General features: G+C 42.5%; 1 protein-coding gene across 2 annotated transcripts in view; it reads right to left on the bottom strand.

The window, feature by feature from the left end:
* Positions 1–16,099, bottom strand: part of GLE1 (GLE1 RNA export mediator) — a 31,113-nt gene extending 15,014 nt beyond the window's left edge. The window contains exons 1-9 of one of the 2 annotated variants that reach the window (XM_060757198.2): positions 15,906–16,099; positions 12,535–12,756; positions 10,079–10,207; positions 9,672–9,820; positions 8,754–8,814; positions 6,742–6,996; positions 4,345–4,561; positions 2,657–2,769; positions 568–637 (exon numbers count right to left, since the gene is read on the bottom strand). In XM_060757198.2, coding sequence (XP_060613181.2) covers positions 568–637; positions 2,657–2,769; positions 4,345–4,561; positions 6,742–6,996; positions 8,754–8,814; positions 9,672–9,820; positions 10,079–10,207; positions 12,535–12,756; positions 15,906–16,004 — 1,315 coding nt within the window. In that variant the 5' untranslated portion in view covers positions 16,005–16,099. Of the gene's footprint in view, positions 1–567; positions 638–2,656; positions 2,773–4,344; positions 4,562–6,741; positions 6,997–8,753; positions 8,815–9,671; positions 9,821–10,078; positions 10,208–12,534; positions 12,757–15,905 lie in introns of both variants that reach the window. The other variant, XM_060757197.2, reaches the window with a different exon arrangement.
* Positions 16,100–18,966: the final 2,867 nt, after the last annotated feature.

Genomic DNA, 18,966 nt, shown 5'->3' on the forward strand with positions numbered 1-18,966 from the left:
GAAAGGGGATGGACTTTGGGTGATGGGACTTGCAGTACCTTCACTCACTTACGGACACCACTGCCACCCTCATCTAATGACTGATAAAGACCAAACTTGGCACACAGAGCCCCCATGACCCACTCTGTATCCTGCTGCTGTTTGTTGGAGGATGGCCCATGGATGATGGGACTTCAAGTACCTTCACTCACTTCCTGAAAATAATGCAGCCGTTATCCAAAGACCAATAAAGACCAAACTTGGCATACAGAACCATCAATACCCACTTTCTCTAATAACCCGGGCAACGCCGGGTCCCCAAGCTAGTATATATATAAGAATGTGTGAATGTGTATATGTATATGAGTGTATGTATATATGCTGTATTTTTCGGGTTTTTAAGTCTGCTCCGTTGGGGTTTTGTGTGTGAGTTTTTTTAGGAGTGATGGACACTCGTTGGACTGTTAGGTGTATTGTGTCCAAATTTGGTGTCAATTCATCCAGTGGTTTTTGAGTTATGTTAATCCCACAAACAAACATTACATTGCTTTGTTGATAAGCACACTTGCCCAACATCTCGATACTCACCTGCGCGGGTGGAAATCTGGCTAACAGGGATAGTGGCCGCTTTCTGTAAGTCCATTTTGATTTTTTTGTCCTGAAAAGGAAAACAAAAGATCACCGCCTGGGATTTGTGATGTTTTGGTGCTAAATTCATAAAAACAGCAATTGCAAAGGTCACTTTCCCCCATGTCTGTCTGTCTTATCTATCTACCTACCTACGTCAAATTAAACACATATGTATGTCCATCTGTCTGTCTCTTCTCCAAAAAGAGTGTTTCTAGGGGAAGTGACCCTCTGTGATGCGCCTGGATTGGCTGTTGTTAGGTGAAGGACTGCCTGTTGCAAGGTGAAGTGGTCCTCTGTGATATCACTGGGAAAGACAGATGGCATGTGTATGAGGGGAAGCGAGGAAAGAACCACAAAGAGTGACATTGTGAAATAGATTCTCTCAGCGCTGGGGAAGGGAGGAAGGAAGGAACTAAGAGAGGTTTGGAGGGAAGCAAGAGAAAGAAAAGGGGAAAGGTATGAGAGGAGGAAAGGAGAAAGAAAGGTTGAAAGCAAAGGCCCCTCCAACACCAGGGGAACACTAGACATGTATGGTAGTAAGGGACCGGGTTGTGGCGCAGCTGGTTGGGCGTCAGCTGCATTAAAATCACTACTGACCAAAAGGTCATGATTTCAAAGCCAGCCAGGTTCGGAGTAAGCTCCTGACCATTTGTCTAGCTTGCTGTCAACCTTTGCAGCTCGAAAGACAGTTGCATCTGTCAAATAGGAAATTTAGGTACCAATGTATTGTCGAAGGCTTTCATGGCCGGAATCACTGGGTTGTAGGTTTTTTCAAGCTATATGGCCATGTTTTGGAGGCATTCTCTCCTGACGTTTCGCCTGCATTTATGGCCAGCTTACGCAGGGTGGCTAATTTAACTAATTTACGACGCCATAAAACTCTCCAGGAGCATGCAAAAGAATGAGGAAGTACTCCATCAGTATCACAAGTGGACGATGAAGCAACAGCTCCCCTGGTGGTTGGAATTCAAAGCATACCCTCATGAAGCTGGAAAGTTAAATAGCCTCTGTGTGTCTATCTATGTTATGTGTCTATGGAATTGAATGTTTGACATGAATATGTGCACTGTGATCCGCCCTGAGTCCCCTGTGGGGTGAGAAGGGCGGAATATAAATACTGTAAATAAATAAATAAATAAATAGGTAAACCTCTGTTTTTTGTTGGATTGACACTCCTAGCATTGTCACATCCCGCCTGGATTACTGCAACGCTCTCTACGTGGGGCTGCCCTTGAAGACGGCCCGGAAGCTTCAGCTGGTCCAGCGTGCGGCAGCCATGTTACTAACTGGAGCGGGTAGCAGGGAGCACACAACGCCCTTGTTGTCCCAGCTCCACTGGCTGCCGATTTGCTACCGGACCCAATTCAAGGTGCTGGTCTTGGCCTACAAAGCCCTAAACGGTTCCGGCCCAAAATACCTTTCTGACCGCATCTTGGCCTATGAGCCCACGAGGACCTTGAGATCGTCTGGGGAGGCCCTTCTCTCGATCCCGCCTGCATCACAGGCACGGCTGGCGGGGACGAGGGAGAGGGCCTTCTCGGTGGTGGCCCCCTGGCTGTGGAACACTCTCCCGGCACACATCAGACAGGCGCCCTCCCTCATGTCCTTTCGAAAAAGCCTTAAGACCTGGCTGTTCGAGAGGGCATTTAATTAAGTGCTAAGCAACAACATTACGGTAATGAGAACTGGAATGGTATAAGGAAGATGAGACTGGCTATGATTCTACTAAGAGACGAAGCGGATTTTTATGTAGTTTGTATTTGTCGTATAGTTATATGTTGTTGATACTGGCCTTTGTAACTGTCTTTTTATGTGTACTGTACACCGCCATGAGTCGCCCGTAAGGGCTGAGAATGGCGGTTAATAAGTGCATCAAATAAATAAATAAATAGCATTTCTCATGTTCCTAGGAATGCTGGAAGTTGCAGTCCAAAAACAAGTGAAGGATCACACTCTCTCGCATACTTACGCAAAGATCAATTGATTCACTAGGTACACGTTTTCACCACCCGCCCAGATTCCTAAGGGAGCCTTCGGACCTCCTTACCTGGCTGTCTTTGCTGTTGGCCAACCGGCTGAACGCGGCCACGCACTGTGCGGACTCTTTCTGCAGCTGCTGGTACCACTGCATGGTCTTCTCCTCTGCTTTCACCCGAAGCCCTGCTAAAGGTCACAGCAAGCAATGCAATTAACCTCAGAAGAGCCTCAGGGATGCTAGAACATGGGTTTAAATGAAGTGAAATAATGTTTGTAGTGTAAACTGTGTGGTGTAGTAATGCAGTGTGAGAGTTAAATGGATAAAGCTGTGCTTTGATTCCTACAGCGTAATTTTGGAGTGTTCCCGGTGTTTGTTTACATTCCACTGAATCAGATTACCTTGCGGTTTGTGCTTCCTGCGATGTACAGCTAGTGAACTGACATGTTTTATTCTATTCTTGCAAATAGTTTGTAGTTTAGTATTTGCAATAAAGTAAGCCCCTCAGGCTTTAGAGTTGAACTAAAGTTGCAGGGTGAATTTATTTTCCTTGTGCTCTCCGTGCGGACGCCAGAGGGTCAAGAAGAATTGCCATTTTTTATGTGTAAATCGCTTTGAGTCCCCCCAGGGGTGAGAAAGGTGGTATATAAATACTGTAAATAGATAAATAAACATTTTATATTACATGTAATATATAATACTAATCTTGTGCTATGGTAATAATATAATATATTGTATTTACATACTAGCCGTCCCCTGCCACGCGTTGCTGTGGCCCAGTCTGTTGATCTGGAAAATAAAGTAATGGTTTCTAATCTATGTTATTTCTTTATGCTTGTGGGTAAACAGTATTTCTTGTTGTCTCTTTGTCAGTGTTAATGTGTCTGGTTTGCCTACTCTGGAACATGCAATATATCGTTGTCCTTCTTTAGGGGTCCCTTTCAAATCTATGATATTATATCTGTGTGTGTGTGAATCATGTATATCTATCTATATCTATGGCTGGATGGCTCTTTGTCAGGAGGGCTTTGATTATATTTTCTTGCCCTGGTGAAGAGAGTTGGACTGGATGGCCTGAAGTATTTTCTGTTGGTGATGGGGTTCTGTGTGGGAAGTTTGCCCAATTCTGTCGTTTGTGGGGTTCAGAATGCTCTTTGGTTGTAGGTGAACTATAAATCCCAGTAACTATAACTCCCAAATGTCAAGGTCTATTTCCCCAAACTCCATCTGTGTTGATATTTGGGCATATGGAATATTTGTGCCAAGTTTCGTCCAGATCCATCATTGTTTGAGTCCACAGTGCTCTCTGCATGTAGGTGAACTACAACTCCCAAACTCAAGGTCAGTGCCCACCAAACCCTTCTAGTCTTTTCTGTTGGTCATGGGAGTCCTGTGTGTCACCTTTGGTTCAATTCCATCATTGGTGGAGTTCAGAATGCTCTTTGATTGTAGGTGAACTATAAATCCCAAGAACTACAACTCCCAAATGACGAAATCAAAAAATTTTGGGTGAAGGACATACATTGGGTTGTTAGGTGTATGCTGTCCAAATTTGGTGCCAATTTGCCCACTGGTTTTTGAGTTCTGTTAATCCCACAAACGAACATTACATTTTTATTTATATAGATTTCTTGTAAGCTACTCTGAGTCCCATTTGGGGTGAGAAGGGCGGCATATACATGTTGTAAATAAATATATTGTCTTCCCAGAAAAGGGCAAATCAACCATCTCTTTCTAAGGTTTTCCTCCCACATGCCTACCGTGATCTGGAACTTTGGATTTGGCCTGCTCCTGTTTCTTCAACTCCTCTTTCCGCTCATTCGCCGCTGCCATTGCTGCGGCTGCCAACTCCTCCTCCTGCCTCCTCTTCTTTTCCAGGGCCAAAGCAACTTCGTGCTGCATGTTGGAAATCAACTGATGCATTTCCAGGAGTACCTGATCGGCGGAGGACACATCTGCCTCTGTGGGTAACCCTCTCTGCCAGAAACCAAAAGGGAAGGAAGCCGCACTTGATATTGTAATTACCATTAAATGAACAGTACCGGTCGTTGCCCACACTGTTTGGGGATTTCCGAGAGAGAAAAACCAAAGCATTAAGAGCACATCTTCTTAACCTGCGCGCCACAAACCCATTCAGGGTCCTCTAACTCGATTTGGAGATTGCAAAAAAATTATGTAGATTGCCACCTAGTGGCTGTTTTTGGCATTTACACCAATCTGTTAGTATCAACTTGCAGCAGATGCCACTTGAGGCGGCGTACCAAGCATGGCATGAAAAATGTTGAGGGTGCTCTTTCGTATCAAATATTCAGTCACAATTTACTTCTTTATGCAAAACTAAAGCACATGCATCCCATTGGTATGAAAGCTTGCTTACACCTCTCTATATAAAAGTGAAATATAATGTAATGCAATATAATACTAATACTACTACTACTAATAATAATAATACAATATTATAAGCACTGTATATATTCAAGTATAAGCCTAGTTTTTCAGCCCCTTTTTTAGGCTGATAAAGCTCCCCTCGGCTTATTTGTTATTTTACTCTGTTATTAGTATTATTTTTATTTCATGTATTATTTTACTCTCTTTATTATTATTACATTTACAGTATTTTACCCTATTATTATTATTATTACATTTATTATTTTACTCTCTTTATTATTATTACATTTACAGTATTTTACCCTATTATTATTATTACATTTATTATTTTACTCTCTTTATTTACTTATTTATTTATTTACGACATTTATATGCCGCCCTTCTCACCCCGAAGGGGACTCAGAGCGGCTTACAAGTCATAAGTACATACAACATACTACATAATACATAACTAGAATAGTACTATTACAACATTCATAACACTAGTACTACATAATATTACATTATTATTATTTATTATTATTACATTTACAGTATTTACCCTATTATTATTATTGGATTTATTATTTTATTCTATTATTACATTTATTATTCTACTCTATTATTACTGTTATTAATGCATTTCCATTATTTTACTTTATTATCATTATTATATTTATTATTTTACTTTCTTTATTATTGTTGGAAGGATATGTAAGTGCATTTACATTGAAGATATGTAGTGATTTAATCAGAGTTGGACAGTCTTATCTCAAATTACAGTTTTATGTAAATATTAAAAAACATTTCACCTCCTGATACCTCAATTAATGTAATTTTATTGGTATCTATTTTTATTTTGAAATTTACCTGTAGTGGCTGCATTTCTCACCCTCGGATTAAACTCGAGTCAATATGTTTTCCCAGGTTTTTTTGTGGTAAAATTAGATGCGTCGGCTTATATTCGGGTCGGCTTATACTCGAGTATATACGGTATATATTTTATACTAATATTATTTATTTAATTATTTACTACATTTATATATCACCCCTCTCAGCTCGCAGGCAACAGTCAGCCTCAAAAACATAAATATAATAAAAACAGTTAATTAAATATAAAACCAGATAAAACAATCAATACAAATAAAAACATGTATCGGTTTGAGTCTCCTTGTTAAAAACGTTATCAGCGTCATCCAGTCATTCTGTTTTTTTGGAATGTTAAAAGGGAAGGGGCCAATTTAATATCCCTAGGGAGGGCATTCCATAGCCGAGGGGCCACCACTGAGAAGGCCCTGTTTCTCGTTCCCGCCAAACATCCTTGTGACGAAGGCGGGACTGAGAGCAGGGTCTCCCCAGACCATCTTAAAGTTATTACAATATAATGGGGCAGTACAATATAGTAATATATAATACGGATATTGTACTATGCTAATAATTTAATATATTGTATGTATATATATTTTGTAAGCCGCTCAGAGTCCCCTTCGGGGTGAGAAGGGCGGCATATAAATGTCGTAAATAAATAAATAAATATAATTATATATTTTATATTATATGTAGTATTACTAATAATATTACAATATAGTAATATATAATATAAATGTCGTAAACAAATATAATATAATATAAATATAAATAAAATATTTTAAAGATCTTTCACACAACCCCTACGATATTTTTGTGGCACTCCAGCGTTAACAGAACACAACACAGTAGACAAACCTTGCATAGTTAAGATTTTCCCCTCCTCCCCAATCCTGGCTAGAGACAAGTTCTTGCAGAGTTACCTCACTAGCCGTGCGGACAATCCCGGACACTTCCCCGCAGATCTGATTGCCGCGGTTACTGTACAGGGAGAGGTCAATCCCCGGCAAGTCTTTGTGTTTACAGTTGAGACCGATCTGCTGGTTGATGCGTAAGACCTCCTCTTGGATGGAGTAGAGGCGCCGCAATCGCTCCTGGCCCTCCTCGCGGCGAAGGCGGTCCAGCTCCTCCTGCCGCTGGCGCTGCTGTTCGGCTTCGCGCAGTTTCCGGCTCACCATCTTTTATATATTAAAAAATATTACATGTATATATACATATATAATATTTTATATTATATGTAATATTACTAATAATATTACAATATAATGGTATAGTACAATTTAGTAACATACAATACTGATATGCTATGCTAACAATATAATATTATAATACACCATTGTTTAAGAGTGTTGATAATATAATATAATGTGTCATCAGTTGGGAGCACCTCCCCCACCACCACCAACTGCTGCTCTGGGACCAGAGTGAAGAGAGAGGGACCAGGAAGACAGTTCCACCTTGTCTCCTGCTCTATACTAATAATATAATATATATTATTATAATACACCATTGTTTAAGAGTGTTGATAATATAATATAATGTGTCATCAGTTGGGAGCACCTCCCCCACCACCATCAACTGCTGCTCTGGGACCAGAGTGAAGAGAGAGGGACCAGGAAGACAGTTCCACCTTGTCTCCTGCTCTATACTAATAATATAATATATATTATTATAATACACCATTGTTTAACAGTGTTGATAATATAATATAATGTGTCATCAGTTGGGAGTTCCTTCCCCACCACCAACTGCTGCTCTGGGACCAGAGTGAAGAGAGAGAGGTCAGGAAGACAGTTTCACCTTGTCTCTTGTTCTATGCTGATAATATAATATATATAAAGGCAGTTCCATCTTGCCTCAAGTGTCATCAGTTGGGAGCCCCTCCCCCCCCCCAGCATAAACCACAGCTCTGAAATCAGAGTGAAGAGAGGGGCCAGGAAGGCAGTTCCATTTTGTCTCCTGCACTGTGCTTATAATAGAATATAATGTAATAATATTAATAATATTATAATGTAATACAATATACTTCTAATAATAAAATATAATTATATATTTTATATTAAATGTAATATCACTAATAATATTACAGTATAATGTTATTGTATAATGTAATATATAATATTAATATTGTGCTATGATAATAATATATTGTATTTAGTTTTTACTTGTAAACCGCTCTGAGTCCCCTTCAGGGTGAGAAGGGTGGCATATAAATGTCATAAATAAATAAATAAAATACAATATAATACTACTACTAATAATAATAATGATATTATAATTATATATATTTATATTACATATAATATTACTAATAATATTACAATATAGTAATATATATATATATATAATAGAGAAATATAGTAATATATAGTAATATATAATACTGATATTGTGCTATGCTAATAATATAATATATTGTATGTATATATATCTTGTAAGCCGCTCTGAGTCCCCTTTGGAGTGAGAAGTGCAGCATATAAAGGTTGTAAATAAATAAATAAATAATACTAATAATAATGATATCATAATTATATATTTTATATTACATGTAATATTACTAATAATATTACAATATAGTAGTATATAATATATATAATATAGAAATATAGTAATATATAATACTGATATTGTGCTATGCTAATAATATAATATATTGTATTTATATATATCTTGTAAGCCGCTCTGAGTCCCCTTCGGGGTGAGAAGGGCGGCATATAAATGTCGTAAATAAATAAATAAATCTTTCAAAAGTGAGGGATGGTGTTTTTTTAAGGAGTGTGTGGAGATGAGAGCATAAGCAATATCTTGGGTTTCACAGCAAGCTGAAATCCATATTCAGTTGGATCTCAGATCACCAAGACTGGAGTCTTCCGAGGACTGCCCTGCTTTTGCTAACTCGGCTCTTTCTTCCCTTCCGCAGCCACAGGGCCCATACCTTTGCTCTCTGCCGATGCTCCTCCTTCAGCTTTTCCTGCTGTCCTAAAGCTTCTTTGTTGCTGTAAGACAAGCACAAACACCAGCTGTACACACAAGACCAGAACCAAAATCCTTTGCCACTCCTTCAACTGATTTCCACCAGAAGAGACATACAGTCATGGTTAGTGGGAATGAGGGACAGGGACTTTTCAGTGGTGGCTCCTTGGATATGGAACTCCCTCCCCAGCAATATTAGATCAGCCTCTTCCTTCCTGACTTTCAGAAAAAAAGTAAAAACATGGCCAAGCCTTCGGCAACTAATATAGTGCAATAGATGATTTGGATTTGTGTGTAATCACTGGAATGGCCTGACCTTGATTGTGGATAATGTGATTTTATAGCTGTAAGTGGTATTGCTATGTTTTTAATTGCTTTTAACCTTGTCTAGATTTTTAATTGAATGTTTATTTAATTCTTTAATTGTTTAAGGCATTGAATTTTGCCTCTGCTGTAAGTGGCCTTGAGTCCCCTTTGGGGACAAGAAGGGCGGGATATAAATATAATCTATATAAAGAAAAATGTAATGTTCGTTTGTGGGATTAACAGAACTCAAAAACCACTGGGGGAATTGCTGCCAAATTTGGCCACAAGACACCTACTAATCCAAGGAGTGACCATCACTAAAAAAATATTGATTTTATCATTTGGGAGTTATAGTTGCTGGGATTTATAGTTCACGTACAAAGAGCATTCTGAACTCCACCAATGATGGAATTGAACCAAACTTGGCACACAGAACTCCCCTGACCAACAGGAAACACTAGAAGGGTTTGGTGGGCATTAACCTTGAGTTTTGGGTGCTACACAAGAGCTGATCTTTGCCCGCAACGAAGACTATCCTCATTGAGCCGATGGGAGAATGGCATCAGCCACTCACCTCTTCTCTATCTCTTGTTGCAATAGCTGACACTCCTGATGTCGTTTCAGCTCCTTCAGCTCATCGAAGCGCTTGAGCAACTCCCTTGCTTCCTCAGAGGCAGCCTTCACCACCTCCTCTTGTAGCTCCAACCGCTGATTCAGCTCTTCCTGCAAGTCCAAAATGGGGGGAAATGGGAAACATGCACCAATAGAAATGCTCCTATGGTCACTTTTAATGGCTCCAGAATCCTAGCCCAACACCCAACCTATTACAACAGTGGTTCTCAATCCCTGATGTTTTGGCCTTCAACTCCCAGAAATCCTAACAGCTGGTAAACTGGCTGGGATTCCTGGGAGTCGTAGGCCAAAACACCTGGGGACCAGCAGGTTGAGAACTACTGCATTACAAACATACCGGACGCTTACCTTCACTTTCAACTGCTGGATTTCCTCATGCCACCGGATCAGGCCATCTATCCCTGTGCTTTTGGAGAGAGGAGCACTGTGCTTGTTGGTTTCGTGAGCACTCTCTGAGACCTTCCAATTCTTTGGCTCCTGGCATGGAGACGAAAATCCAAATGGCATCGACTTTACACAAAGGAAAACCAACCAATAATCCCAACCTAACAATATCTATAATACTAATATTATGCTGTGCTAATAATATATTGTATGCACATATATATTGATGTTGTTGTTCATTCGTTCAGTCGTCTCCTACTCTCCGTGACCTCATGGACCAGCCCACGCCAGAGCTCCCGGTCGGCCGTCACCACCCCCAGCCCCTTCAAGGTCAGTCCAGTCACTTCAAGGATGCCATCCATCCATCTTGCCCTTGGTCGGCCCCTCTTCCTTTTACCTTCCACTTTCCCCAGCATATATATTGATAATACAATGTAACACAATATAATAATAATACAATATGATTACATATTTTATATTGCATTAAATATTACTAATAATATTACAGTATAGTGGTATAGTACAATATAGGAATATATAATACTAATATTGTACTGTGCTAATAATATATGGTAGACACATGTAATATTGATAAAAAATATTATGATGTAATACAATATAATACTAATGATAATACAATATAATAATTATGTATTTTATATTACATGCAAAATTACTAATAATATTACAACTTAGTGAGCACACCACCCCCCTGTTGTGTCAGCTCGACTGGCTGCCGATCCAATTCCGAGCACAATTCAAAGTGCTGGTTTTGACCTACAAAACCCTATACGGTTCCGGCCCAGTGTATCTGTCCGAACGGATCTCCCTCTACGTCCCACCTCGGAACCTAAGATCCGAGATTGGCGGGGACGAGGAGCAGGGCCTTCTTGGTGGTGGCCCCCCACCTGTGGAATTCATTCCCCGGGGAGATTAGATCGGCAACGTCCCTTCTTTCATTTAGGAAAAAATTGAAAACCTGGATATGGGACCAGGCATTTGGACACCCTGGCAGCTAAAGAAAGACCTGATGACGAGCTGGAATTTGACGAGACGGAATGGATTTACAAAACTCCGAACGCTGAGCTCAGGATTAGTCTACTACTGTGCTATTGTATTGTTGTGTATTGATGATTTTAATTTTTAATTTGTAACTGTTTAATTTGTTTATATATGTATGTATATGTGACAAAGGCATCGAATTGTGCCTTCTTCTGTAAGCCGCCCTGAGTCCCCCTCGGGGGTGAGAAGGGTGGGGTAAAAGTGACGGAAAATAAAAATAAATAAAATAAATATAATACTAATATTATGCTATGCTAACAATACAATATATTGCATGTACATATAACTTGTAAGCTGCTCTGAGTCCCTCTCGGGGTGAGAAGGGTGGGATATAAATGTCATAAATAATTTAATTAATATCTGTCAGACTTGAAAGTCTCCTGCCTTCTATGGCCATACTACTTAGGTATGATGGACATTGTATGCCAACAGAAAGGAAATGGCATGGCATCTATACCCAGCCTTGGCATCTATACCAAGCTAGACGTTGAAGGTGCAGGACCACAAACCGATCCCAGGCTCTGCTCATTTGAGAGCTATTCCATCTTGTCTCCTGCACTGTGCTAATAATAGAATATAATATATTGTATATAAATATAATATTGATAATATTATAATGTAATACAATATAATACTACTGCTAATAAGATATATATTTTATATTACATGAAATATTAGTAATAATGTTACACTATAATGGTATATCACATTTTAGTAATATTTCTCATAACAATAAAATAACAAGAAAAGTGTAATATTTTATTTATTTACGACACGTATATGAAGCCCTTCCCACCTCAAAGGGGACTCAGAGCGGCTTACAAGATATATAAACATACAATATATTAAATAATTAGCATAGTACAATATCAGTATTATATATTACTATATTGTACTATAACATTGTATTATTATTATATTGTAATATTATTAGTAATATTACATGCAATATAAGATACATAATTATAATAATAATGTACTAATAATATAATACATAATACTAATATTGTGCTATGATAATAATACAATATATTGTTTTTACATATAACTTATATGCTGCTCTGAATCCCCTTCGGGGTGAGAAAGGTGGCATATACATGTCGTAAATAAATAAATAAATAAATAAATAAAATATCACACCTTTCTTATTGTTCCATTGTTATGAGAAATCAAGTGGGTTCCAGTCTGAGCTGGAGGGAAAATTCTAGCTACTGAGATTGTTTCTTTGCTCCGGGAGACATTGGGCTTCACTTATTTAACCTTTTCAGGCGCTCACATTAAATCTCGACACATCCTTTAATATTAGGGGTTAAAATGATAGACCTTGGGGATTATAAGGTGCCTCGGAAGAGCATTACCTGTGATTCACTGGGGGCTTCTGTTGACAGAGGTGTAGAGACCAACTGGTTGTCAGGAGAATCGTCAAGAGTGAAAGAAGACAGGCCATGGATGAGAGCAGATTCATCATCAGGCGACACAACCACTGGCCTCGGCTTTGGAGAACAGGAAAGCATTTTCTCAAGCACCCAGCCAGAGTAAGGGGACAGCTCAGGGGGTCTGTCATGTTGCTCCAGAAATTCCTACAGACAATGAATGATTGCATAAACATATAGCATAGGATCCTAGAATCCTAAAGTTGGAAGAGACCTGGTGGGCCATCCAGTCCAACCCCATTCTTCCAAGAAGCAGGAAAATCACATTCATAAAATCATAGAATCAAAAAGTTGGAAGAGACCTCATGGGCCATCCAGTCCAACCCCTTGCCAAGAAGCAGGAATATTGCATTCAAAGCACCCCCAACAGATGGCCGTCCAGCTTCCAAAGAAGGAGCCTCCACCACACTCCAGGGCAGAGAGTTCCACTGCTGAACAGCTCTCACAGTCAGGAAGTTCTTCCTCATGTTCAGATGGAATCTCCTCTCTTATAGTTGAAGTCATTGTTCTGCGTCCTAGTCTCCAGGGAAGCAGAAAACAAGCTTGCTCCCTCCTCCTCTCTGTGGCTTCCTCTCACATATTTATACATGGCTATCATATCTCCTCTCAGCCTTCTCTTCTTCAGGCTAAACATGCCCAGCTCCTTAAGCCGCTCCTCGTACGGCTTGTTCTCCAAACCCTTGATCATTTTAGTCGCCCTCCTCTGGACACATTCCAGCTTGTCAATATCTCTCTTCAATTGTGGTGCCCAGAATTGAACACAATATTCCAGGTGTGGCCTAACCAAATCAGAATAGAGGGGTAGCATTACTCCCCTAGATCTAGACACTATGCTCCTATTGATGCAGGCCAAAATCCCATTGGCTTTTTTTGCCGCCACATCACATTGTTGGCTCATGTTTAACTTGTTGTCCATTCGAATGGAATATAAATAAAATTGGAAAGGGTACAATAACTAAGGGGATGTGGGAACCAGTTATTTATTTATTATTTATTTATTTATTTGTTATTGGAACTTATATGCCGCCACTCCCCTGGGGTTCGGAGCGGCTTACAAGAATGGCTGAAATCGAACTAATTTAAAAGCAATTGAAAACAATTGAAAAACAGCAATATCAAACATTAAAAGCCTGTTGAAACAGGTATGTCTTACATGCCCTGCGGAAAGCTGGTAAGTCCCGCAAAGCACGGACTTCAGGTGGCAGAGTATTCCAGAGTGATGGTGCCACTGCTGTGAAGGCTCTGCGTCTGGTTGCTGTTAGACGCAAGGTCTTGACACTGGGGACTTCCAATAGATCTTGGTCCTCAGAGCGGAGGGATCTCTGGGGTTGGTAGGGGGTGAGGCGGTCCGTCAGGTACATCAGCCCTAGACCAAAGGTGAATACCATCACTTTGAAAGTGATCCGGTGCTCCATTGGTAACCAATGGAGCTGTAGTAAGATTGGTGTTATGTGGCATCTCATCAGAATTCCCGCAAGAAGCCGAGCAGCTGCGTTTTGTACCAACTTGAGCTAGGAATTATTTAGAGAATGTGTTAAGATGTGTAGAAAAATTAAGACTGAGACTGATATTTCAAATGTAACTTCTGGACAGCAATGGCTCCCAAAGTGACCCATTTAAGGTGGAATCGGGTGTCAAACAGGGATGTGTTATTGCCCCAGCTCTATTCTCCACCTTCATCGCTATGATACTTCACCTTTATTTTATTATTATTATTAACTTTATTTGTACCCCGCTAGCATCTCCCGAAGGACAAGCTGTTTAACCTCAGCAGACTGAAAACCAAAACCAAAGTTACAACAACATCTGTTATAGAACTCCAGTATGCAGATGACAATGTCGTCTGTGCACATACAGAAGAAGATCTACAAGCCACCCTAAACATCTTCGCAGAAGCATACACAAAGCTTGGCCTGTCACTGAACATTGAGAAAACCAAAGTGCTGTTCCAGCAGTCACCAGCCATCCCCTCCCCAATGCCAGAGATACAGCTTAATGATGTAACATTAGAAAATGTTGACCATTTCCACTACCTTGGCAGCCACCTCTCCACCAAAGTCAACACCGCTGTGAGTCGGCCCCGGGCTGAGAACAGCGGTATATAAGTAAAGTAAATAAATAAATAAACATCGACACCGAAATACAACACCGCCTGAGCTCTGCAAGTGCAGCATTTTCCCGAATGAAGCAGAGAGTGTTTGAGGACCGGGACATCCGTAGGGATACCAAGGTGCTTGTCTATAAAGCTATTGCCCTCCCAACCCTGCTATATGCCTGTGAGACGTGGACTGTCTACAGATGTCACATGCAACTCCTGGAACGATTCCATCAGCGCTGCCTCTGGAAAATCCTGCAAATCTCCTGGGAAGACAAGCGGACAAACGTCAGCGTGCTGGAAGAAGCAAAGACCACCAGCATTGAAGCAATGGTCCTCGAACATCAACTCCGCTGGGCCGGCCACATTGTCCGGATGCCTGACCACCGTCTCCCAAAGCAGTTGCTCTACTCTGAACTTAAGAACGGAAAACGGAATGTTGGTGGACAGGAAAAGAGATTTAAAGACGGGCTCAAAGCCAACCTTAGACACTGAGAACTGGGAGGCCCTGGCCCTTGAGCACTCCAGCTGGAGGTCAGCTGTGACCAGCAGTGTTGCAGAATTCGAAGAGGCACGAGTGGAGGGTGAAAGAGAGAAACGTGCCAGGAGGAAGGTGCATCAAGTCAACCCCGACCGGGACCGCCTTCTACCTGGAAACCAATGCCCTCACTGCGGAAGAAGATGCAGAGCAAGAATAGGGCTCCACAGCCACATGCGGACCCACAAGGAAACCCATCATGGAAGACCATCTTACTCATCCAACGAGGGATCACCTAAGTAAGTAACTTCTGTAGTTTGATGTACAAATTGCATGTACAAGGAGGGGAGGGTGGGAGTGGAAAAAAACCCAATAAAACAATTTTTAAAAAAAACAAACTACAAACTACAAACAAACTTCCTAACTTTCCACCTGAAAGTTAGGAAGAACTTCCTGACTGTGAGAGCTGTTCAGCAGTGGAACTCTCTGCCTCAGAGTGTGGTGGAAACTTTTAAACAGAGGCTGGATGGCCATCTGTCAGGGGTGCTTTGAATGCAGTATCCCTGCTTCTTGGCAGAATGGGGTTGGACTGGGTGGCCCAGGAGGTCTCTTCCAACGCTAGAAATGAGGGAAAGAGTTGAGGCCCTGGAGGCCTCTGAGGAGGAGCTGTGGGGAGGGCGAGGCCTGAGGCCTGGGGTTGTGGCGGCCTAGGCAGCGGCCTACCCGGGCGTGGGGGCTCCAGTCGCGGCGGTAGGGCAGCCTTCCCTTCCGGCTCCTCCGCAGGGCGGCCACCGTCTCCATCTTCAGCTCCCTCGACGGCATGGCGGAAAGGAAGCCGGCCCTCCACCAGCCTCTGCTTTCCCCAACGGTGCTTCCAACACCTTCTGAGCCGCTTCCGGTCCAGCCGGAAGCGGGCGCCTCTGATGTCAGCAAACTAACCACGCCCCCCCCCACTTGGACAGTCTCTTTCGGCGCAGAGCTATATAAATGGAAGAGTCACACTGCATACAGAATGCCGGGTTTCCTTTTCCAATGAGCTCCACCCTAAGCTGGATCCATTCACTCATTGCAATCCTGAGGGTCCTAAATATTGTTTGATAATATAGAGAAGGCTTTTTTGTCAAAATAAAATAAAAACAAAATAGTAATTTCCCGTTCTCTAATTTAAAAAGAGCCTCAAACTGATTTGTTCCATCACAAATATGAGATATACCCCTCCAGACCAGCTACTGCCAGAAGGGACAGAGAGCTTCATCTATGCTGATGATCGTGCCATCACCGCTTAAGCAGGGAACTTTGAGATGGTTGAAAAGAAGCTTTCCGAAGCTCTAGGTGCTCTTACTGCCTATGACAGGGAAAACCAGCTGATCCCCAACCCATCTAAAACACAGACATGTGCCTTTCATCTCAAGAACAGACAAGCATCCCGAGCTCTGAGGATTACCTGGGAAGGAATCCCACTGGAGCATTGCAGCGCACCCAAATACCTGGGAGTCACTCTGGACCGTGCTCTGACCTCCAAGAAGCACTGCCTGAACATCAAGCAAAAAGTGGGTGCTAGAAACAATATCATACGAAAGCTGACTGGCACAACCTGGGGATCACAACCAGACACAGTGAAGACATCTGCCCTTGCGCTATGCTACTCTGCTGCTGAGTACACATGCCCAGTGTGGAACACATCTCACCACACTAAAACAGTGGATGTGGCTCTTAATGAGACATGCCGCATTATCACAGGGTGTCTGCGCCCTACACCACTGCAGAAATTACACTGCTTAGCCGGTATTGCACCACCTGACATCCGCCGGGAAGTAGCAGCCAATAGTGAAAGGACCAAGCATCCCGAGCACTGAGGATTACCTGGGAAGGAATCCCACTGGAGCATTGCAGCGCACCCAAATACCTGGGAGTCACTCTGGACTGTGCTCTGACCTACAAGAAGCACTGCCTGAACCTCAAGCAAAAAGTGGATGCTAGAAACAATATCATACAAAACATGACTGGCACAACCTGGGGATCACAACCAGACTTGGCCACGGTAGTCCACACTCTGGTTACATCCCGCTTAGACTACTGCAACGCTCCCTACGTGGGGTTGCCTTTGAAGACGGCTCGGAAGCTCCAACTAGTCCAACGCTCGGCAGCCAGGATACTAACAGGAGCGGAGCGCAGGGAGCATACAACTCCTCTGCTGCACCAGCTCCACTGGCTGCCGATTTGCTACTGGGCTCAATTCAAAGTGCTGGCGTTGGCCTATAAAGCCCTAAACAGTTCTGGCCCAAGCTACCTATCTGAACGTATCTCTGCCTATGAACCCACCAGGACTCTAAGATCTTCTGGGGAGGCCCTGCTCTCGATCCCGCCTGCATCACAAGCACAGCTGGCAGGGACGAGGGACAGGGCGTTCTTGATCTTCATCTTCCGCAGTGAGGGTATTGGTTTCCAGGGGGAAGGCGGTCCCGGTCGGGGTTGGCTTGACGATTGTAATATATAATATTATTACTGTGCTATGGCAATAATATAATATATTGTATTTACATACTACTTGTAAGCCACTCTGAGTCCCCTCCGGGGTGAGAATGGCAGCACATAAATAAGTAAATAATAAATACTAGAAATAGCTCCCAAAGTGACCTATTTAAGGTGGAATCAGGTGTAAGACAGGGATGATTTTTTATTGCCCCAACCTTATTTTCCATCTTCACTATGTGTTATCCTTTGCTGCCCTCGAGTGGACACATTCAGTATTGCACCGTCTTGGTATTCTGCCCCTCCATTGAAGCCTTATGGGCACCTATCTGCCCATGACTCCTATGTATTACCCTTTGCCGCCCCCCGATGGACACATCCAGCATTGCGCCCTCTTGGTCTTCCGCCCCTCCATTGAAGCCTTATGGACACCTGTTTTGGTCCAGGACTCACTATGTTACCCTTTGCTGCCCTCTGGTGGACACATCCAGCATTGCACCCTTTTGGTATTCTGCCCCTTCATTGAAGCCTTATGGTCACCTGTTTGCCCAGGACTGACTCCTATGTGTTACCCTTTGCCGCCCTCCAGTGGACACATCAGGCATTACACCCTCTTGGTATTCTGCCCCTCCATTGAAGCCTTATGGGCACCTGTTTGCCCAGGACTGACTCCTATGTGTTACCCTTTGCCGCCCTCCGGTGGACGCATCCAGCATTGCACCCTATTGGTATTTTGCCCCTCCATTGAAGCCTTATGGGCACCTATCTGCCTAGGACTCCTATGCGTTACCCTTTGCCGCCCTCCGGTGGACGCATCCAGCATTGCACCCTCTTGTTATTCTGCCCCTCCATTGAAGCCTTATGGCACCTATCTGCCTAGGACTCCTATGCGTTACCCTTTGCCGCCCTCCGGTGGACACATCCAGCATTGCACCCTCTTGTTATTCTGCCCCTCCATTGAAGCCTTATGGCACCTATCTGCCTAGGACTCCTATGCGTTACCCTTTGCCGCCCTCCAGTGGACACATCCAGCATTGCACCCTCTTGTTATTCTGCCCCTCCATTGAAGCCTTATGGCACCTATCTGCCTAGGACTCCTATGCGTTACCCTTTGCCGCCCTCCGGTGGACACATCCAGCATTGCACCCTCTTGTTATTCTGCCCCTCCATTGAAGCCTTATGGCACCTATCTGCCTAGGACTCCTATGCGTTACCCTTTGCCGCCCTCCAGTGGACACATCCAGCATTGCACCCTCTTGTTATTCTGCCCCTCCATTGAAGCCTTATGGCACCTATCTGCCTAGGACTCCTA

The sequence above is a fragment of the Anolis sagrei genome, chromosome 11 (assembly GCF_037176765.1).
Source record: "Anolis sagrei isolate rAnoSag1 chromosome 11, rAnoSag1.mat, whole genome shotgun sequence".
NCBI classification, from domain to species: Eukaryota; Metazoa; Chordata; class Lepidosauria; order Squamata; family Dactyloidae; genus Anolis; species Anolis sagrei.